General features: G+C 51.5%; 1 protein-coding gene across 1 annotated transcript in view; it reads right to left on the bottom strand.

Annotated features, from left to right (window-relative positions):
- LOC121436164 (E3 ubiquitin-protein ligase RNF213-like) overlaps positions 1-23,379 on the bottom strand; it is a 95,665-nt gene that overhangs the window by 54,426 nt on the left and 17,860 nt on the right. Inside the window, 17 exon segments of the mRNA XM_041635871.1 lie at positions 694-861; positions 966-1,106; positions 1,294-1,511; positions 2,452-2,617; positions 3,069-3,652; positions 5,432-5,581; positions 6,236-6,409; positions 9,380-9,560; positions 10,848-10,970; positions 11,925-12,014; positions 14,169-14,333; positions 14,879-15,032; positions 16,098-16,153; positions 17,016-17,238; positions 18,679-18,876; positions 19,776-20,035; positions 20,466-20,752. Coding sequence (XP_041491805.1) covers positions 694-861; positions 966-1,106; positions 1,294-1,511; positions 2,452-2,617; positions 3,069-3,652; positions 5,432-5,581; positions 6,236-6,409; positions 9,380-9,560; positions 10,848-10,970; positions 11,925-12,014; positions 14,169-14,333; positions 14,879-15,032; positions 16,098-16,153; positions 17,016-17,238; positions 18,679-18,876; positions 19,776-20,035; positions 20,466-20,752 — 3,338 coding nt within the window.

Here is a 23,379-nt window from a genome sequence, read left to right as displayed (position 1 = left end):
TGTCCAAGGAAAGAAAAGGATGTTAATGTATGGACTGTGCACACTTGTAAGCGTGTGTGTGTGTGTGTGTGTGTGTGTGTGTGTGTGTTTGTCGTGACTATGTGTGTAAAAGCAGGGTCTCATGTTCCCAGGCCGGCCTCAAATTCAAGATCCCTCCACCTCAACAGGCGCAACAACAGAGTTGCCAGTTCATACAGGAAGCAAAATGATGGTTTCTTTCTTTTTTTTTTTAAAGATTTATTTATTTATGTATACAGTACCCTGCCTGCAGGCCAGAAGGGGGCACCAGATCTCATTACAGAGAGGTTATGAGCCACCTGTGGTTGCTGGGAATTGAACTCAGGACCTCTGGAAGAGCAGTCAGTGCTCTTAACCGCTGAGCCATCTCTCCAGCCCCGATAGTTTATTTATAGAACTGTCGGGCGGTCACCTCAGCTCCACAGCTCATGACAGCTCCTTCTGAGGCTCTTGAAGAGGACCTGTTGTTCTTGGGTCTGCCCTGCTTCAGATACTTCTCTGGGGTTGTGGTTTGGGGTGCCATACATCCGGCAGAGCCATCAGCACCACCATCTGGGTATCAGAGCAAAGCTCTGTGTCAATCCAGACATTTCTACAGCTCAGTAAGGAAAGCACCTGGGCCAGCTTGAGGCCAGAGCCACCCAGCGGGGCAGCGACACAAACCCAAATGCTCACCTCTGAGAACTTCTCCACCTCTGTGCTGCTGCTGTGGTCTCTCTTCCCAGACATGAGCATGAGCTTATTTAACAGCTCCCTCAGCTCTTCTGTGGAGTAGCTGCGCAGCCCCTCCTGGGCACCACGGTTCTCTGGGAGGAGGAGGTGTAGGACGGTGTCTGGGGAAATCTGGGAGGCAGCACACATTAGAAAGTTAGCTTCTGGTGCAAGTCCGTGAGTTTATAACAAGACCACAGGGCCATGCAAAACTGCACCAGGATTGGGCAGCTCACCTTCTGACCACCTTTGGGTGCCCTAATAACATAGATGCCCCTGTTGTTGATTGCTGTGGCCAGGGACAGAGACGAGAGCTCCACAGACCCGTGGCTTTCCTTCACTGTCTTCAGCCACTCCAAATTTCTGGCAGAATCTTGCTATTGGGACAGAAGCAGGCAACAGGCTGGAGTGAGAAGCCATTTTCTTGTCGCCCCCACCTCTGCTCTTGCTGGGGTACAGTTGCCCCGCACCCTGCCCCACACCCACGCTTTGTCCCTGTGCTCTGTCTTGTTCATCAAGGCCCCGTCACTCAACATATCTGCACTGGATCCCGAGTCGACTCACCAGCTTACTGGGCAGGTGCTGGTCATTGTCCAGGGCCCTCCAGAGCTCCTGCAGATGATCCACAAACTCATAGAAATCTGCGCTCAAGTCCATCTTGTACAGCAGGGAGGCGTAGCCCTGCACGGCGTCATGGAAACAGGCCACCCGGTCCACGTCGATGTCATTCTCCCCCGCTGAGATGGAGGCCAGGTCCACAAACACCTTGAGTTCATTGATGTCTTGGGAGGAAAGAGGGGAGGTCAGCACGTGACCATGCTGAGTTTGGGGCAGAAATCCTAAGTGAAGCTATAATTGAGCACCAAGGTAATGTATTGTTTGACCCACTTTCTGCTTTTGCTAAGAACATGGAACATAATAGCGAATCTATTGACAGATAGCTACCCTTTATCAGACAACAGTCTCCCAGGCATTATGCTAGGCTTGCTGTGCACCTTATAGCCTTGAATCTACTACACCACGTCACTTAAACCACACAAACGTAGAGACCTGGGCTCTGCTGGAAAAGAAGACGCTGACAATGAGAGAAACTGAGACAACCCTCCATAGGCTCCTGCCCACTCAACAGGTACACATGGAAAACCTTCATGAGCAAGTATAGAAAATCTCTCTGTGCAAGTCCTGTCTTCTGGAAGAAAAGGTTAAGTGGAGAGAGGGGAAGCCAGAGAGATGGCTCATGGTTAAGAGCAATTATTAGTCTTATAAGGGATCCAGGTTTCTTTTCCAAAACCTACCTTGAGGCTTTCAACCTATTTTAATTTCAGTTCTAGAGGACATGGTACCCTCTTTAGATCTACAGAGGCACCAGGCACATGTGTGGCACACATACATACATGAAGAAAAAAACACTATTATAAACCAAATAATTAATAAAAATAAAATTTTAAATGACCTTCAGGTATTCTCAGCCAGCAGTCATACCATGCAGGAAATGACAAAGGAAAGTTTCTACACAAGAGCCTGAGGGACGTTGTCTGAGTGAAATAAACCCCAGTGAATGAGACAGCCACTGCCCCTTTGCCTAGAGAAGGCAAGGAGCAACTTTCCTGGCCTTTGTACAGCAAGCGACCCAGGGGATATATTTCCTTAAGTATCAGAGCCTCATAGAGAACCATAGGTGCCACCTGCAGGACCCTGTCAAGCCTAAGGGGCCGGCCATACCTTCCAGGGCCTCATGCAGCCAGTCCACAAGTTCCTTCTGCCGAGAGAGTTCCTCCAGGCAGCAGCGTCGTGGCTCACTGATGTCTTGGAGCAAATTCTTGGCCCGGATGAACTCTGGGCTGATCTGTTTCAGTTCCTCATAGCGAAAGTCCTCGAAGGAATCTGCCTGGAAGATAAGGTTTAGATTGCATCGGTACTGGTTGGCCAAGCCTAGTCTTCAGGAAGCCACCAAACACAGCAAGACCAAGGCTCACTTGGTCTTTTTCCCAGCATTAAGTCCAGTCTTTCCCGCCTACCTAAGTTCTGCCCTATCAACAGGCCAAGGCAGTTTCTTTATTCATTAATGGTAATCACAGCACAGAGGGGACTCCTACATCACCCCAACATCACCCACACCATCCATCTGTTCCACCATCACCCACACCGTCCATCACCCACACCATCCATCACCCACACCGTCCATCACCCACACCGTCCATCTGCTCCACCATCACCCGAACCGTCCATCAGCTCCACCATCACCATCACCCACCCCACCCCAGGACAGAAAGAAACCCTGGCTGTCAAGATTTTTCAGCTTGGTCCTCGCCCCTCAGGAGAGCCAGCAAACAACTTACGAATTTTAACAACTTGTCAAGAACACTGAAGTCACCGGTCACGCCCAAAGTGCTTCGGACCTGAACAATGACCTTGGCAGAGCTGACGGCCTGGTTTAGGCTGTGGTATTCCTTGATCTGCGCCACACGCTCTGGGATCCAACCTTTTTGTTCTTGGGGATCCACAGTGCACATGAAGTTTAGGTCAACAGTCAGGTCACCATATTTATCTACAAAGTCCTTGAAGATGTCATCAACTTCAGCAAAGGTGATCTCTCCTGACTTGAGGTTCTCGTAGAGCCTATAGATTTTCTCATAGCAGGGGTGGTACAGGCGTTCACAGGCTTCTGAGAGCGATAATTTCAACTTTCTGGGGTCCTGAGTCAGAGAACTAAGTGCCTCTGCTGTCTCTTGCCAGAAGACTTGGAAGATGTGGCTGTCTTTCAGGGAGTCTATCTTGCTTGCAATTTCTCGGATCTCAGGGCTCAGGGAGTAATGAGTCTTCCTTTTGTGTGGAGATGAGTGAGGTAGGTTTATCAATGCTTCATTGAGTCTCTTATTGCTGAGGTCTTGAGAGTGTATTGCCTCAATATATCCAAACTCCACTACGGAAACAGGAATGAAAGGTTGGATGTTAAGCCTCCGATGATAGTAGCATATAATTTCTCTTTGATCACACACACCCATTCTCGCTTTTTGAGACAGGTTTCTGTGTCACCCTGGCTGTCTTAGAACTCACCCTGAAGACCAGACTGGCCTTGAACTCAGAGATCCACCTGCCCCAGCCTCTCGCCACCACTGCCTGGCATCACTTCTCTTTCTCAGTAAGGGAAAGAAGGTCTGAATATGTAGCCAGGCTGGCCTTCAGCTAATTATCCCCCTGCCTCAGCATCCTAATGTCTGGGATTGTGGACATGCCCCAGGATGGGGAACTAGGCCTCTGTTTGTCACTGGGGACAGATCCTACCGCCTTGCAGCACTAGACAAAGGCTCGACTACCGACACAGCCTTAGCCCGTTCCCTGGTCGCTTCTCTAAGAAACTCAGATACAGCCACTTGGTTCATTTTCTCTGTGGAACATGCACATCTTTCCTCCCTCCCACCTTGGTTTTGTTGTCAGTTTTCTCAAAGAGGAAAACACTGTAAACTCTGGGTAAAGGGTCAGTTGGGAAACAGGCACCTACTCTCTCTCACTCCCTTCTAAAGCCCAACAAATTATAAAATAGGAATTTTATCTCTAAATCTGAAACAGCCCAGACACATACTTTTCATTCTTGAATTCAGGAGACAGAGGCAGATGGATCTCTGTGAATCTAAGGGTAGCCTGACCTACAGAGCATCCAGTGAGGGCAAACATGTCACAACAGAGAAGCAGTAACCAGGACAGTCCCAGGCTTCCCAGCTGCAGCAGAGACACAGCCCGGAGCACAGCATTGTTCCTAGGGCAGTGGCTTACAATGTCCCTCTGTTCCCAGCCAGGCAGTGCACTGGAACTAGAGCAGACAGACACGCACTCGCTCAGACAGGGAGCGCCTGCCTCTTTCTCAGGAGGGTAGCTAAGCTGTGTCTGCCAGATGCAGAGTCAGGGCCAGAGGGCAGGGATATATATGGGAACATATTTAGGAAAAGGTACAGATGACACCAGCAGGGTTAAGGGAGAGCCCAGGGCTGCTCACTCATCTAGTGATAATGAGGATGAGGTGCCCATCTCAGGAGAGTCACAACCTGTGATGGGTGTCAGCGGATAGTTCTAGGACATAAAAGTTAGAGATGCTTGCAGACATGGAATACAGAGGTGATGTGGATTCCCTCTGGCAAAGGCAAGTGAGTTTGGATTAAAAATTTTTGATCACTGGAACCCATATAAATGTCAGGTGGGTAAGGCAGCCTGGCTGTATTTCTAGTCTGGAGAAACTGGGATGGAAGAATCCCCAGAGCAAACTGGCTGGCAAGGCTAGACACAGCAGCAAGCTCTGGGTTTGACTGAGAGACCTGTCCCACTGAGTGAGGTGAGAGAGGGTGGTGGTGGTCCAGGGCTTCAGTCCCAGCACCGCAGAGGCAGAGGCAGGGGGATCTCTTTCAGCTTGTCAACAAGTGAGTTCCAGGACAGCCAGGGCTGTTACCCAGACAAGCCCTGTCTCAAAAATAAACAACAACAACAAAATTAATAAGGTGAAAGAGGTCTCAAGAGTGACTCCTAGTATCTACCCTCGGCCTTGACATGCACGCGCAAATACATATGCTTACGTCCCCATATCATGCAAATTTTTAAAAATTGTTTTTAAGCCCCGCCAGCTCTGCTACTGTGCTCCGTCATCACACTGCACTTCCTCTGCCCCTCACTGAGACCCCACACTTCTTCAGTACCACTCCTGGGTGCGCACCTTCCACCAGGTGTTTCACTCTCCCAAACTGCCTCAGGAGGCTCTCCACGTGTCTATTCTCTCGCTTGAGGAACAGCAGATCATCCTTTCTCCTGGCCAGCAAGTCCTCCAGATCGCAGGCCTTCTCTTGGCGTGGCAGCCGTACTCTATCTGAAAAGTAAATTACCCGCTCACACAATCCTGCTTGTCTTCCATGTAAGCGCTTTCTGCTGCCTCGCTCTGCACACACTGCAGTTGGGCAAGGACGAGGGACCAGGAAGACGCCTGCTCAGTCAGCCTGTGAGGACAGTGGAGGGACCAGGAAGAGTCCTGCTCAGCCAGCCTGTGAGGACAGTGGAGGGACCAGGAAGAGTCCTGCTCAGTCAGCCTGTGAGGACAGTGGAGGGACCAGGAAGAGGCCTGCTCAGCCAGCCTGTGAGGACAGTGGAGGGACCAGGAAGACGCCTGCTCAGCCAGCCTGTGAGGACAGTGGAGGGACCAGGAAGACGCCTGCTCAGCCAGCCTGTGAGGACAGTGGAGGGACCAGGAAGAGTCCTGCTCAGCCAGCCTGTGAGGACAGTGGAGGGACCAGGAAGACGCCTGCTCAGCCAGCCTATGAGGACAGTGGATTCACGTACTTGGCAGCCATCATTCCACTGCTTGCTCATGACACTCCTCAGATATAAACCACAGCTTCTCAATGTGCTGACAAGAACTGCTGGCGGTTACAATGCCCAGGAACACGCCCTGCCCACAAAATGCCATACCCAAGTTTCTTCCCTCTGGACGCTACTCAGCAGCCCAGTATCTCAACTTCACACTTACTTAAGTTCCAGATGTCAACAAACTGACGCTTGTGCTCAAGGATCAACTCCAGCTGTCCGATCATGATGGCGCCATCCTCAAGTTCCTCTGCAGCCTTTTGGAACACAGACTCAGCCGTGGCCATCAGCTGCCTGCCTTCCCCCGTGATGTTGTCTAAGATTTTCTCGTTGCTTCCTGATGAGAGGGAGAGCACATAGTTCAGAGCCCGGGTCTCCCGACCCCTTCGATTCCCACCAGGCATCCCCGATGCTCGTGTGTGGCTTCAGGTTCCGCACATCCTGGCCACCATGTCCCGCTGTAGGGTAATATGTGAGAACTGACAATCAGTCTAGATGGAAAGACTTTCAATACATTTACTTGTAACCCACAGAAAATTTCTCTCCTGCTCTCATTACATTTGTATTAAAACAGAATGATTGTCTGTATCATCAAAAACAAAGTAGCCTTATCCATCATTGTAAATCCATAAAACAGCTGGGCACAGTGGCACAGGATTCTAGAGGCAGAGACAAGCGGATGTGTTAGTTCATGGCCACCCAGGTCTACACAGCTGGCTATAGACCATCCAAGACCACAGGAGAGACTCAGTCTCAGAAAAACAACAGCAAAACATGAATCAACGGAGATGCTATTCGGCAGGTGAACAGGTTAAGATGCCCAGGTAGTTCTGTAAATGAAGTTTTCTGTGATGAAAACAGAACTCAGTGGCTGAGCAATAAGAAGACAGGGAGGAGCTTCCAATGCAAACTGCTATGAAAGTCGCCTCTAAGGCCACACTTATGGGTCCAGCTAAGGGATCTTCTAGAGAACAAACCACAGGGGAGTAAAACAGCAGGGCCTCAGATCCTGGGGGCAGTGAGCTCACTGTGTCGACACTGGGATGCCTCAAACATGCTGTCATGCATGTGTTGAAGCCTAGAGAGCACCTACGACTCCAGAGACTTAGTGTGCCAACACTCAACAGCTCATCCGAGATAAAGGACACACAAATTCCAGATGTGAACAGCGCATGGCTGCTGGAGGAGCCTGTGGGAGCCAAGTTTGCTGACGAATTTTTCTAGAAAACCTATTCATTGAAAAAACACACTTGTGATACTTCCATGAACAGCAAATACAAATGGCGTCCACATCAGCATTCCACACTTTCGGCCTCACGCCTCACAAGCTGTAGGGGGGCTCCCTTTTGGGCTATCAAAAGATCTGGTGAGCATTAGGTGAGCATTAAACTCGCCGGGGCTTTTAGTTCAAACCCAGCACATTCCTGCTCCAAGATATAAACACAGCAGCTCACAGAAAACACGTGAGAGATTTCAGGGGAAGACATAACACTTGGGTCTGTGTGTGCTGGGAGGGTCAGCTGGGACTTCCTGTTCTGTAAGTCAGTCAGCACTGCTCTCAAAGGGACTGCTCTGAAGGCCACCTGAGCCTGTCTAGTTCTCCCTCTCGTGTGTGTGTTTGTGCGTGTGTGCATGCACACTCTTGCTCACATGGTATGTGGGCATGCACATGTAGGCAGTCCAAAATCTCTCTGAACCTGAAGCTCGGCTTGTAGCAAGAAGCCACAGGTATCCTCTGACTCCATCCCTACCCCACTGGGCCATCTCCCCACTCAGCAGGCCTTTCCCCTCTGGGCCATCTCCTCACTCAGCAGGCCTTTCCCCTCTGGGCCATCTCCCCACTCAGCAGGCCCTGTACCCGTGGGCCATCTTCCCACTCAGCAGGCCCTGTACCCAAATGGGCCATCTCCCCACTCAGCAGGCCCTGTACCCGTGGGCCATTTCCCCACTCAGCAGGCCCTGTACCCGTGGGCCATCTTCCCACTCAGCAGGCCTTTCCCCTCTGGGCCATCTTCCCACTCAGCAGACCCTGTACCCGTGGGTCATCTCCCCACTCAGCAGGCCCTGTACCCAGTGGGCCATCTCCAAACTCAGCAGGCCCTGTACCCGTGGGCCATCTCCCCACTTAGCAGGCCCTGTACCCATGGGCCATCTCCCCACTCAGCAGGCCTTTACCCTCTGGGCCATCTCTCCACTTAGCAGGCCCTGTACCCGCTGGGCCATCTCCCCACTCAGCAGGCCCTGTACCCATGGGCCATCTCCCCACTCAGCAGGCCTTTACCCTCTGGGCCATCTCCCCACTCAGCAGGCCCTGTACCCATGAGCCATCTCCCCACTCAGCAGGCCCTGTACCCATGAGCCATCTCCCCACTCAGCAGGCCCTGCACCCGTGGGCCATCTCCCCACTCAGCAGGCCCTGTACCCGTGGGCCATCTCCCCACTCAGCAGGCCCTGTACCCGCTGGGCCATCTCCCCACTCAGCAGGCCCTGTACCCGTGGGCCATCTCCCCACTCAGCAGGCCCTGTACCCATGAGCCATCTCCCCACTCAGCAGGCCCTGTACCCATGAGCCATCTCCCCACTCAGCAGGCCCTGTACCCGCTGGGCCATCTCCCCACTCAGCAGGCCCTGTACCCGTGGGCCATCTCCCCACTCAGCAGGCCCTGTACCCGTGGGCCATCTCCCCACTCAGCAGGCCCTGCACCCGTGGGCCATCTCCCCACTCAGCAGGCCCTGTACCCATGAGCCATCTCCCCACTCAGCAGGCCCTGTACCCGTGGGCCATCTCCCCACTCAGCAGGCCCTGCACCGTGGGCCATCTCCCCACTCAGCAGGCCCTGTACCCATGAGCCATCTCCCCACTCAGCAGGCCCTGTACCCGTGGGCCATCTCCCCACTCAGCAGGCCCTGTACCCGTGGGCCATCTCCCCACTCAGCAGGCCCTGTACCCGTGGGCCATCTCCCCAGCCAACTATAATTCTTGTTGCTCTGGGCATCTGCAGAGCAAAGCCCGTCAGTGTCTACGCTGCACTTCACATCCCTTCTCCTGGAGGCTGAGACCCTAGACTGTCAGGGGCAGTGCCAGGCACAGGATGGCAGCAGAGCAGCTAGGACACAGCAGCTCTCAGTCAGCTTGGACTTTAGTTGTCAAGACACCCATGCCTGTCCTGGTCCTGGTCCCACCATCCTAGCTGCTTCCCACATCAGCACAGACCAGTGAGATGTCAGGTCTGTTCTTCTGTCCTGTTCTGCTCCCAGAGGCCAAGAGGGCACCCTCCCCACGCTCCCCACAGCTGCCAGCACATACCACACAGTTTGAAGAGTTGCCTCACATCTGGCCACGTGAGCAGGTATTTGAGGATCCCATCCATGTCTGACACAGCCTCCCCGTTGTGCTTAGGCCAGGACTTGGTTATCACAGCCGACAAGACAGTACCAAATTTCTGCAGATCTTGACAGGAAAGCCCCTCAAGGACACTGGTCTGAGACTATAAAGAAAGTGAGTAATAAAAAACAACATGTAATAATTCTTATTAGTTTGTTCTAATTAAGAGAATCATGAAAACTGTGTGTAGTGGTACATAACAGTAATCTTTGCATTTGGAAAGAAGAGTTGTTGTCCAGCCTCCTCAGCTGCACATAAAATACAGGGCCAGCATGGGCTACTTGAGACCTTAAATGATTTTTTTTCAAAAATTGCCCTTGATGTCCTGACTACAGGTCATGAGCATGAGTTGTGGGAGAGGACCCGGGACTGCTGTCTTTGTAGGTCTGACTGAGGCTCACTGGGTATGAGTCAATGGCTAAGAGCTTGCCTAGCATCTGTAAAACCCTGTTTCGATGTTCAGCACCACACACACAAAGAAATATGTCATAGAAATTGTGCTGTTTCAGTCCAGAGAGATGGCACAGTGGGTGAAGGTGGCTGCTGCCAAATCCAACAATGAGTCAATTCTTGGGACCCATGTGGTGGAAAGAGAGAACGAGCCCCCCAAAAGATGTCCTCTGTTCACCATGCGTGTGTGCCCTGGCACAAATATACCCAACACACACACACACACACACGGGGGGGGGGGGGGGAGGCGCAATACTCTAACATAATAAAACGTTAATAGGAGAAAGCTTAACCTGTTTTGAGCCCTCTCATCACACACGTGACCTGCAGAGCTCTGACACGGTGCTCAGGCCACTCAGCAGGGACCTTTACCTCAGAAGGGAAGCAAATGGAAGAAGGGCCTCGCTAGAGCTGAACCTGCAGAAGCGAGAGGGAGCAGGACGCTGAGTGTGCCTCTCCCAAGCGCATCTTTTTCTCAGTCTCCGTCAGAGCACAGGAAGATGAACAGAAACTAAAGCCCGCCAGCAGCAGTGCTCACAGGGGTGACTGGGGCTCAGCCTATGAGATGCTGGGCGAGGCTGTGTGAGCAGCTGGGAGGTTCTCACCATGTAACCCTGGCTGGTCTGACTCACTACATAGACCAGGCTGGTCTTGAACTCAGAGACCCACCAGCTTCTGTCTCCCGAGTACTGGGGTTAGGGGTGTGTGCCACCACACCTAGCCTAGGAATTGTGGCGTTGCATGGCATTTAACCACCCAGGAAACAGGAAGCCACACTGCTTCTCAAGGAGTTGGATGAGAACTCTGGATCTCAGGACATGGCTCTGGGCACAAAGGGGGCTGATCAGACCCTGTAGGGTCTCAGAACAAGCAGGCTTCAGCAGCCTTTGGGAGGCCATATCAGAAAACCCCTGTGAGCCCACAAGGAAAGGCTAGCGACCTGGCAAGCAGAGCTCACGGCTTCAATGACACACTTCTCAAAGCTCCTGGCCACGCTGTCATGGAGTCCACGGTCCTGCCACTGACTGCTACAGAAGATGGAGATCTGAAAACGGGGATGCTCCTGCGGACAGAGAGGGAGGCGTGAGGGCTGTGTGTGCTCAAGGAGGGAGATGTAAAGGCTGTGGGGTTCCTCACTACTACACGCCAGGGAAAAACCAAGTGTCTTCACCACCCCGTGATTAGAGCTTCTCTGCACAGGCACTAAGCACGTCTACAAGGACCGCACTATCCAATGAACTAATGAAAACAGATTCTGTAGCTAGGCATGTAGCTCTGGTCCCAGCACTAGAGAGCCCAAGGCAAGAGGATTGCTGGGAGCTTGGGACTGGCCTGGGACACAGAGTGAGAATCTGTCACAAATATTCAAAAATTAAAAAGTCTTTTGTTCCAAACCCTCTGCAAAAGGAAAAAAAATCTCAACACTTGGGTGACAGAGACAGGCGGATCTCTGTAAGTACGAGGCCAGTCTGAGCCACACAGCAAGTTCTAGGATAGGCCCCAAAGAGATAGAAAAATCCTGTATTCAAAAACAAAAAAACCCACAATAAATAAAAAACAACACCCCCAAAAAATACCAAAACAAAACACCAGCACTGGAGCTTGTGAAAGAAGGACAGGTAAATTTTGAGAAATAAGCCATTTTCCTCCCCTTCTGCTTCCCTAGCATCTATCTTAGTTTTTAATGAAGCATTCATATCATGTAAAGTTGGATTTCCATGTCAGCAGCCTTCATTCACACTAACGAGCATTTTTCTGTGCATTTTAGTTTTTTTTTCATTTTGATGCTGTTCCATAAGTGGCCAGTGCGGTGTCTGCATGTGTGCTTCCCCGTATATGGTTGGGGTCCCCATCATGTCCCTGTTCTTCTAAGGGTATCACACAAGACCTTCGACTTTCTTCTGAAGTCAAAAGATAGTGGCCAAGTCACATATCCAAACTCATAGCTGACCCCCTGCCTCACCACCATTATCAGTCTTGCACTCAGGTGTACCATACATAACAATTGGGGATGTACCTGCTTGAGCCTCCCTTCCAAGTCTCCCAGCAGCGACCCCTTCCAGCCATACTTCCTGGGGAAGTCGATTTCCACCAGCCGTCGCCACAGCTGCACAATCAAAAAGTGACAACGTCAGCAATGACTTAATGCCACAGCATGGACAAATAAGGTGGACAAGCAGGTGCGGTGTTACAGGTCTGAGGTCCTAGGTATTTGAGAAACTGAGGCAGGAGGGCTATTGAAGTCCAGGAGTTCAGGGCTGGCCTGGAGACCACGGGAAGACCTTGTCTCAAGAGCAGTAAGAAAGGGGCAAACCATTATGGCAGTGTGAAGGGCGAGGGCACCAAGCCTCAAGAATGGTGGGGCTCTCAGCTCTTCATGTCACTGGTAAACTGTGCTGGCGGTGAGTCCGGCAACATGACCCACTCTGGCCCATGAAGTCACCACCACCCTCCCAGTAGTGTGAGCACTCTTTGTTTGGAGAAGGGAGTCCCCTAATATTTATCCTAAAAAGTTTCAAACAGACAAGATAGCAGGGAGAACAGAAACACTTCCTTCCACTAAAGCCCCGGGGTTTTATTCTGAACACAGTGTTCTCTCTCTCTCTCTTCCTGCCACTAGGAGGTGAGGTATAGACATCACAGCAGCTGCTCCAAAATGCCTGGGCAGGCCTCTCTTTCCCTGAAGAGCACTCACTCACTGGGAACCCTCCTTGAGAGGAGAGAGGACCTGTGAGCTGCCCCTCTGCTGTGCTGTGCCGTCTGGCTCCACAGTCCAGACAGGGCTTAGACATTTCACTGAGGGATCCTGTCCTCTTTTCTAGGGAAGCGCCTTTCCTTCGTTTATGACACTGGCAGCTTTGAAAAATTCATGACTATCATTTTAAAGGCTCTCTTGATATCACTTTCTGTGATCCCATAATTAATGTCTTTTTGGCAGAGACATAACTACACTGAGCCGCATGAAACTAAACTTGTAGGTCCCTGATGGTCAGTGTCCATACCTTTCCACAGCTCCTCACTAAACAGCTCAGGGTGTGGCTGCCATTCAGCCTGGTCAAGGTGGCTCATAGAACCGTTTTGTGATCATGGTCAAGCTAACCCACGCAGAACTTATGTGCCAAATCCTCTATTAAAATGCTCTTTCTCCTGGGGTTAAAATGCCACATGCAGCAAGATCCTGGCCTGATGACCTGGCTGCTGCCTTCAGCACTCCTGCCTAATCCCGATGAAAGGCTATGGAGCTGGTTTCTACTGAGCCATAGCCACCATTTTCCCATGAAAGAATACAACCATTGGGTGTGGTAGCACATGCCTTTAATCCCAGCTCCCAGCACTTGGGAAGCAGAGGCAGGAGGATCTCTGTGAGTTTGAGGCCAACATGGTCTACATAATGAGTTCCAGGACAGTTAGAATTAAATAGAGAAACCCTGTCTCAAATAAAGAAAAAAGAGCCTCCCCAAAAAGAAAAAATGAGCCAAACAACATCCCCTCAAAAGACTTTTGTATTTCACCTTCTATAAAATATATTTCAAGTACAGATTAGCCCACCCCACATATGCACTGATGCAGAATTAGCTAATTTGAAAGTCTTCAATGTATTCATTTCAAAATACAGAGTACTTTTGGCCATTCAGAAATGCCACAGAGGACCACAGGGCTCGGCCTGATTCCTCTCCTTGGTCATATCTCACACAGTGAGGCACAATATCAGGACTGAAAATGAAAGCCGACTGGCTAATTCCAATTTCATACAGGCTCACTAGCTCCTCTGTAAGTCTCGGGACAGCGACTGTCGTGGTAGCTGGGGATACCATGTGACTCTGGAGCATGTCCATGTGAGCACAAGAACTACCAACCACACTGGCCAAACCCAACCAACCTGCAGGACCTTCGCTTCCCACCATTCTGAGGGAACATTTGGCTGTTTACCTACAAAAGAACTTGGTCTCTCACCTCTGCCTCCATTTCCAGTGTCACATCTGGCTCACAGCTGCAACTACTACCTCACACCCCCACGCCCCCACCGCCACCTCTGCTTCCTGCAGCATTCCTGACACTGCTGTCCCAATCACCTGGCCCAGCCAGGGCCGACAGCACTTTCCATCCGGCCACGATTGACGAGACCCCTCTGTACAGAAGGAGCACAGTGGCTAGGCTTCAGGTCGTGGTCACAGCTCTTGGGACGGTAGTGATGGCTCCCAGTCCCTTATGTCCACACCCATGTGCCTTTGGCAGCTTCACAGCTCCCAGGAAGCCTTACCGCCATCTCCTCAGGATAGGTAAAGCGGACAGTGTCTAGACTGGTATAGAAGATGCTTTTTTTAAACATGCTGTGCAGACAGTTTCTTGTGGTGCTCAGGACCCCCTGGAAGATGTTTGTCAGCAAGTCTTCATTATCTGTAGCAACCAGCCCCTCTGTGGCAGCCTGTGGGCATGCGAGAAAGGGATTACAGAATCTAAGGTCACCCTCGAGTCTGATGACCTGAGTTTGATCCCCAGGACCCACGTGGGGGAAGGAGAGAACTGACTCTCACAAGGTGTCCTGATTTCCACACCCATGCCCATGGTGCTGTCTCTGTGTCTTTGTCTGTATGTCAGTCTCTCCCAGGCTGCACTGTCTGCAGGAAGCTGGGTTCTCCAATACAGTCTCCCAGGCTGCACTGTCTGCAGGAAGCTGGGTTCTCCAATATAGTCTCCCAGGCTGCACTGTCTGCAGGAAGCCCATGCCCTCCAATATAGTCTCCCAGGCTGCACTGTCTGCAGGAAGCCCATGCCCTCCAATATAGTCTCCCAGGCTGCACTGTCTGCAGGAAGCCCATGCCTTCCAGTACAGCATCCCAGGCTGCACTGTCTGCAGAAAGCAGAGTTCTCCAATACAGCATCCCAGGCTTCACTGTCTGCAGAAAGCTGAGTTCTCCAATACAGCATCCCAGGCTGTACTGGGTATTCAGATGTGCGAATCTCACTTACCCCTGTGGGTTTGAGTTGAAGCATTTTACAGACAAGCTCAGCCGACAGGGCAGGAACCTCATAGAAATTTACATAGGCTGTGATGTTGCAGACAGTTTCATGGAGGGTCAGACACTCAAGTAAATAGGTCTGTAACAGGGTCTCCCCAAGAATCCTATCCACAAAGAGAGGTGGAGAAATCATTGAAATGGTTGACAAATGAGAAGACGGAGGGGGAAATAAAGGTTAAATTAGGCCACCATGTGGGTTCTGGGAATTGAACTCAGGACCTCTGGAAGAACAGCAGGCCGAGTGGTGGTGGTGCACACATTTAATCCCAGCACTCGGGAGGCAGATTATGCCTCCCCCCAACCAACTGTATGGACCATGCTAGAAAGTATGAGCTGTGCCCTCCACCTGTACGGACTGTGCCCCACGACAGTATGGACTGTGCCCCCCGACAGTATGGACTGTGCTCTGACAGTATGGACTGTGCCCCCCGACAGTATGGACTGTGCCCCCCGACAGTATGGACTGTGCCCCCCGACAGTATGGACTGTGCCCCCCAACAGTATGGACTGTGCCCCCCGACAGTATGGACTGTGACCCCCGACAGTATGGACTGTGCCCCCCGACAGTATGGACTGTGCTCTGACAGTATGGACTGTGCCCCCCGACAGTATGGACTGTGCCCCCCGACAGTATGGACTGTGCCCCCCGACAGTATGGACTGTGCCCCCCGACAGTATGGACTGTGCTCTGACAGTATGGACTGTGCTCTGACAGTATGGACTGTGCTCCCCGACAGTATGGACTGTGCCCCCCGACAGTATGGACTGTGCCCCCCGACAGTATGGACTGTGACCCCCGACAGTATGGACTGTGACCCCCGACAGTATGGACTGTGCCCAACACTGAGTCACAACAGACCCTTCTCCAGCAGCCTTTGTCAGGTGCTTGTCATAGCCAGGGAAACAGTAATACGTTTGATTTGTCTTGTGATCTGATTTGCTAAAGGCAAACTCAGATGTAACAGGTACAGTGAAGGGATGTAGCAAGGGACCATGGGCAAAATCTCAGACCTGAAGTTGGACAAGTCACCTAATAGCGTGGAAAGCATGGCTTAGTTTCCACCTCCCCACGGAGACAGCACGTGTGGGAAGCTGAGGCCAGCGGGGGCAGCCACCATGCCACCCAGAGCTGTGTGGAAGCCAAGGCTGCCGTTGGCCTTCCTACTTACGTGGTCTCATAAATGTCCACAAGGTGAATCAGCATTGTAAAGACCCGCTTGACATCCTAGGACAATAGAAGAAGTGTGATCACGCTGTGAGTGAGCCAGAAACGCCTGTGTGCACACAAACACTGGCTTCGTCTTTCCTTCCATCAACACGGCTGCTCTTGGGAAGAATAGCTTCTCATGATTAAATTCATGGCACAGAATTCCCACTGCTGTCTTCTGAGCATGACCACAAGCACACATGTGTGGAGACTGTGCTCTTATCGGGAGCTGTGCACCCTGTTTTGAGGCAGTGTCTCTCATTGGCTTGGAGATCACAATTGGACTAGGCTGGCTTGTGAGGATCTGCCCATCGCCACTCCCCCTGGGGAGTAAAGGGCAGGCCACAGTGACCTGCATTTCTTGGTGGTTCCGGGGATTGAACTCAGATCCTCAAGCTTGTTGGCAAGCACTTTACCAAATGATCATCTTCCCAGGCCAACATCCACAAGTCTCTATATCTAAAGCCATGTAGGAAGGATGGAAGACAGCAGCTATGGAACAACCTCACACCCTAACTGCCTTGTAGTTCTGCCCAGCACAACTGTAAAACACTTAAAATAGAACTGAGAAAAGCTATTGACTTTCCCAAGTTCTATTTACTGAAGTAGAGTAGACGTAGGCCAGTCAGCCTTTGCCTGTATAGGAAATGTCACCACGTCTGTCTAAAAAAGCCTCAGCACACCTGGCTACATAAACCTCCCCACCTCTAGATAAATCTCTCTCTCACTCTCAGTCCTTCCCCACCCCCTCATTGCTCATGGCCCTGAGGGTGAGACCCACACATGAAGTGAGCCCTCTCCCACAGGCCACTCCCAGCACCTTAGGGGTTAACCTGTTCTTGCTCAGACACCACTTGCTGGTCTGATCCCCACAACACACCTCTAGGTTTTGGTCAGAGATCTTCCCCAGCCCTCGAAGCCGGTATGAAACCCCTTGAAAACAATCCAGGACGCGGGCAGGCAGAAGACTCAAGTATTCTGTCGAGTTTTCCAAGTAGGAAGTCAAGCTTTCCAGCGGGACCAGGCTGAACCAGGAGCGGAAGAGGAAGTCATCCACCTGCAGCAGGGCCATCTTAGACTGCATGAACTGGAGAACCCTGCTCCTGAGGAGACAGCACAGGTGTGGTGAGGCTGCAGCAGTCAGAACTGACGTGGAGGGGACAGAAGCAGGAGCTGCACAATCTGATTTGAGGTTTGTGATCGCCCACAGGAAACAAAAGTTGGTCAGGAGTAGAATGACAGCGAGGGCAGGGAGGGATTGCAAGGGCGGGGTGGCTGCCGGACTTTTTCCTCCAGACCCCGAGGGGCTCCCCTTCATCCCACACTGAGAGCAGTGGCAGAGCTGGATGGAGTTGAAAATTTTGTGGGTTAACTCTCCAATATGGGGAAAGGGAGGGAATAAGAGGAAGGGAGATGGAGAAGAGGAAGTAGGGGAAGGAGAAGAGGAAGGAAGTAGGGAAGGAGGAGAGGAAGTGAGGGAAGGAGAGGGAAGAAGTGGGGGAAGGAGGAGAGGGAGGAAGTGGGGGAGGGAGAAAAACAAAAGAAAAAAGAAAAGTATAGATTTCATGCCTAGAATCTAAGTTTTCTACAGAACTTCTGGTAAGACTTTCTTATCAGAGGGGAGGCCCTGTGTGGAAATACGTTCCCAGAATTGGTCTACTTAGGCCGGCAACAGAGCCTTCTCTCTAGCAGCGCTGTCTGTTGTAGGTACCTGGGCGAGGCAGGGACGAGGAGATGGCTTGTGTAAAAATGCTTCCTGTGCACATGAGGACCTGAGTTCAGACACGTGCAAAAGACACATAGTAGCAGCATGTGTGACCCAGCGGTCCTGTGAGGACATGGGACATTCAGACCAGACAGGAAAATAACCCAAAATTAATGTGCCGGTCATCTGGGCATACATAGTCAGAAAAGAAGAGCAGAGACCTGGTAGGAAGGACGAGTACTGGAGGCTGCCCTCCAAGCTACATGTATACACACGAAAGAATTAGGCAGAGTTAGAAGCATGGTGATGGAGGAAGGTCATTGGTTAAGTGATAAAGAAACTGCTTGGCCTCATAGGTTAAAACATAGGTGGGTGGAGTAAACAGAACAGAATGCTGGGAGGAAGAGGAAGTGAGGTAAGACGCCTCAGACAGACGCCATAGCTCAGCTCTTGGGGGCACACGCCATGAAGCAAGCTGCCAGGTCAGACATGCTGAATCTTTCCCGGTAAGACTGATGCTACACAGATTATTAGAGATGGGTTGATCGGAATATGAAAATTAGCCTGTAAAGGCTAGAGTTAATGGGCCAAGCAGTGTTTAAAAGAATACAATTTGTGTGTTGTTATTTCGGGGCATAAGCTAGCCAGGCGGCCAGGAGCTGGGGCGGCTGGGGTGCTGGGGACGCAGCCCCGCCTCTCCTATTACAACAGCATGGTTATCGAAGCCCCTAGTAAATAAAAAGAAGAAATGACTCCAATGAGAACAGGGGACTGGCTGCCCAGAGTCAACCGCCTCAGGGTCTGGAATTGGCATAGTAAGTGTGGCTATTCAACTCACCTAGTGGGTGCTTTCTCCCGAAACTGTGCGAAGCAGATTCCTTCAAGGCCTGCCCAGGTGTCCTCGGACTGGCTCTTAGAGGCCCTCCTGGGTGGGGACAGTTGCATGCAGTAGTGCAGGATGGGTAAGATGCCCAGCCAGTGGTCCACGCTCTTGTCTATGCACCTGCAGCATAGGCTTGCCAAGTACGCACGCCATCTAGAAGGGAACGGAGGTGTCAGTGAGGGGAAGGTGCCCCAGGGGTCTATGACCACCATCTGCAGAGAACAGGGAACTCTGTGTGGCTGGACAGGGCCCACACCAGGAGATGGGTCACAATAAAGATACGGAATCCCAGCCCCACCCTGCGGACCCTCACGACTCCCCACAGCAGATTTCCGCCAGAGTCATCTCTGTCTACACCACACAGCTGAGGAGTATCTTCACAAACTGAATCAATCACTTGGGTGTCTAAAACATCAAGCCAAATGCCAGTGTCCAGTAAGAGCTGCTAAACCACACCAGCCGCCACAAGGCAAGGTCACTGGGTGCAAAGAGGTCACCTCCAAACTCACTGTGACCCTATAGTGAGAACACACTTTCTAATCTGTGTGGCACAGGCAGAGCTGGAGGGAACACATCCCTGGGGCTTCCACAGATGCTGAGACACGTGTACAGAAGCACTCGGCGTGTTCCTTTACTACAAGATGCCCAGTTTGGCTTCAAATTCATGGGCTCAGGAGGATTCTCCCACATTGGTCTGCCACATACCAGGGACCACAGACAGGCACCTCGACCCTCAGCTCCATGAGCAGGTATGGGGCTCATGCCCCAAATCTAGCACTCGGCAAGCTGAGGGCAGAAATCTCACGAGTCTGGACAGCCTGGGCTATGTAGTGAAACTGTCATAAAACAAACAAACAAACACAAAACAGAAATGGTGCGGAGGGTGGAGAGATGTTCCTGAAGAGCCCAGGTTGTTTGCGGTAGCCACAGGTTGGCTCACACCTGTCTCTAACACCTTCTGGCCTCCGTAGGCACCAGGCATGCACACGATATACAAACATATGTGCATGTGAAACACCTGTACACATAAAATAGAAATGAAGAGGAAATACTTTTGAGGTTTGCTGAGGGTGGGGCTCAGGTCACTGTGAAGAGCTTCTGGTGAGCCAGTGCTTGGGGTGAGGAGGTAGCACAGCGTGTCCAGGTCATTTTTAAGGACAACAAAGCCAACTTCTTCCACCATGAAAAGGACGGTCAGGCCCAGCTTCATTCCACTCTTCACAGGGCAGTCGGCAGGCAGAGAGTCCCCGCTCTTCCCTTTCAGGAAAGGTGCCAAGAGGGTTTTCACATGCTCCCACAGGTGCGCCTTCATCTGGTACCGGGAGGGAAATATGTGTGAGCTCTGCAGGGGACATTCAGCTGCTGGGCACTGTGCCAGGGACTGGGGCACCGTGGCAGGGACCAAGGTAAGTGGTAGGGAGGGCTTCACTTGCCTCTCTCCTGGGCTTCACCACTGAAGCACAGATGCTCAGTCTCTAGCCCTTCAGGGTGGAGGTACAGGAGGAGGCATCCTATGGACAGCCACACCAGTGTAAGGTGTAACGAGGAGCCCACCCCTTCTGGGAGAGCACAGGACCAATGCTGAGGGTGGGGCACAGAGGAACCTTTCAGAAAGATGTCGTGACGTCGTCCTGCCCCCATCCGTACTTGGCCCACTGAGTCCAGGGGTCACCTAGCCTCTAGTTGGTCAAGGGACACTGCCTGTCTACTCCAGAGCTGCTGGTGACAGTGGGAATGGGTACCTCTTTCTCTTTATATTGCAGACTGGACCATGGCCGCCTAGCTCGTCCTTCATGGACCATAGGCACTCGGACCACGGAGTAAAACTGCAGGAACTGGGTCATGAAGCTCTGTAGGTTGATGGCACTCCAGGGATGGAGGACACTGAGGATGCGGTCCAGCATGACCGCAGCGGCAATCATCTTCCCTCTCACCAGGTCCTTTCTTGTGACATCAGTGAAGGAATCTAAAATTCTCTGGATCATCCCAGGAGGCTTCATGCAGATTATGTCGTCATACTGATGCCAGTCTGTGGGGACAATGACACCCCATGTGGGCGAGCTCCTAATGGCTGAGACCTGGTCTCCCCTAGAAGGCAGAAATGTCGGGGGAGCAGCCCGAGGCAGGGAGAAAGGAAAGCCCAGGTGATCAGCCCACTCTATCAGCTAGGACAAGGGGTGCCTGTGCAGCCGGGGCTGTTAGTGTGCTGGTAGCGTGAATAACGCCCTGGGAGGGATCACTGGGAGGGGGCTGTTAGCATGTATAACGCCCTGGGATGTAGATCACAGGGAGCGTGCTAGCCTTGGGTTTAGACAGGACAAGAAACTTTCTCAGAGGCCCTGATGAGAGGACAAAGGGAAGTTTACTTCTGTGGTCCTTGTCCAAATGGACTTGGCAAAGCCAATCGAGGTCTGAGCCAGCACCTCAAAAGAGCCAAGGTTGAGGTTTCTGGGGACCTAACCCTTCTTCTTGGTTATTAATCCTAAGGTATCTGAGGAATACCGGGTTCACATTGCCTGATTTAGCTCTGATGACCTTGGTCATTTTCCTTTTACAAATACTATATAGGTACCCACACATAAACATACAATAAAAAATAAATCTCTCTTTAAAATTTTTAAAGACCAACATGGGTAACAAGTCAAATCCTGGCCTTAAAAAAATGATGGGAAAGGCGGGTGGTAGTGACACACGCCTTCAATCCCAGCACTCGGGAGGCACAGACTGGCAGATCTCAGTGAGTTCGAGGCCAGTCTGCTCTACAAAGCAAGTTCCAGAATGGGCAGGACTGTTACAGACACCCTGTCTCCAAAACAAAATCACGGGAGCTGTGGGACAGTTGAGTCCCTGCTGACACAGCTGAGAAGGTTGTCCTCTGACCTCCACAAGCACGCCATGGCACGTGCACACGCACACGCACACACACTCGCACGTGATGCAGGGCAACAGCACAAGCAGGAGCAAGCACATGCAAACTCGCAGTGAGGAAGTGAAATTGGCTAGGACAGCCTATCAGAGGACCAAAAGTGCAGTAACTAATGATGCGCTCCTAGCCAATCCCATACCAGCAGCGACCGTCAGTTTGAAAGGGACCAACCAGAACCATTCCTGCCGCAGCTTAATTTCCCTAACTCCAGGAAAGCCCTGACGTTTTTTACAATAAATAAATTCTGCATTGGAATCTCTTGGAGTCTGTGTTGTGGCCTCCATGTCTTCCTACCCCTGCTGGGAAACAGGGATCGCACAAAGGGAGCAGCAACAAGCCCGCAGAAACTACACACATGTACAAATCAATGTATTAAAATACTTCTAAAGTTATGTCAATGCTGAGAGCCTGGGTTCCACCCTCAGTACCAGGAAAAAACCAAGTCCACACTGAGCAAAGGCAGGAGGACGGTCTGAAGAGACTCGGCAGGAGTCCACCCGCCCCTCACAGGTCTGGAGCTGCTTCAGCAGCTAAACCACACACACACACACACACACACACACACACACACACACACACACAGAGGAAAGTAACCCTTTCAGGGCTCTGCCTCTGACAGAGGGACAAGAGGTAACTGTGGCAGGTGCCTGTGCAGGTCCTCAATAGTTCTATGGCCCTTCCATGGAAGGACATCACGCTGTGAGCCCAGGAGGACAAGGCCAGCGAACAGCAGAACACAGGGGGATGAAGGTGCCCTTCCAAATGCCCCAGCCAAATGGAGTTACATAAGCAGCGTACGTGAATGAAGACAGATCGTGAACATGGAAAAGACGCTTTAAATGTCACTGTCAAAGCAGACCTCCGCCCCTCCTGCCCCACCCTCAATCACCTTCCATCCGACCAACCCTTGATACAGCGCCTTCCATCCAGCTCCCTGATGGGAGACTTTCCCTTGTACATTAACATTAACACAGTAGGCGGCGGAGCAGCGGCGGCCAGACGCGGCGGAGCAACACCGCATACAGGAAGAGGCTTTCGGGGACCGGCGCAGCGGCAGACCCAAGTGGCGGGGACAGGCGTGCAATAAGGAGAGCAGATCGCCCTACTACAATTGAATCAAAGAGGTAGGCCTTTGGTTGGCCAGGTCACTGGCACAAGGGGAGCCTGGTCCTGTCCTGAAGATCCTTCGGAGGGGTGAGAGGGTTCTTGGCCTGCAGCAGGAACCACAAAAGAGAGTGAGGGCATTTTGTAAGCGGAGCCCTTGGCCAGCAGGGAAACCTGATCCGGTTTTTAAAGGACCCATTGGATAGGATCAATAGGAGGAGATGGGCAGGCGCCAAGGCAAGAATTCACCCAATAATCCGAAAAACAACATGAAAACATCAGAACCCAATGATCTTACAACAGAAGTATTTGAACAACCTAACACAGAAGAAGTGGAAAAAATCAACTTTATGAAGATAATAGAGTCCCTTAAACAACATGTAAAAAATGCCCTTATAGAAATGGATGAGAAGTATAACAAAAAGTTTGAAGAAATGAGTAAATACGTACATGATACCCTGGGAAACCAAGAAAAAACCATCAAACAGGTAATGGAAACAGTTCAAGAATTGAAAACTGAAATGAAGGCAAAGAAGAAAATACAAACTGAGGACCAGCTGGATATGGAAAATCTAGGCCAACGAGCAGAGTCTACAGAAACAAGCATAATCAATAGAATACAAGAG

Source organism: Microtus oregoni, unplaced genomic scaffold (assembly GCF_018167655.1).
Source record: "Microtus oregoni isolate MIOR12 unplaced genomic scaffold, Mior012 000048F_ref0000485, whole genome shotgun sequence".
Taxonomy (NCBI): Eukaryota; Metazoa; Chordata; class Mammalia; order Rodentia; family Cricetidae; genus Microtus; species Microtus oregoni.
This window is presented reverse-complemented; position numbering and strand designations above follow the sequence as displayed.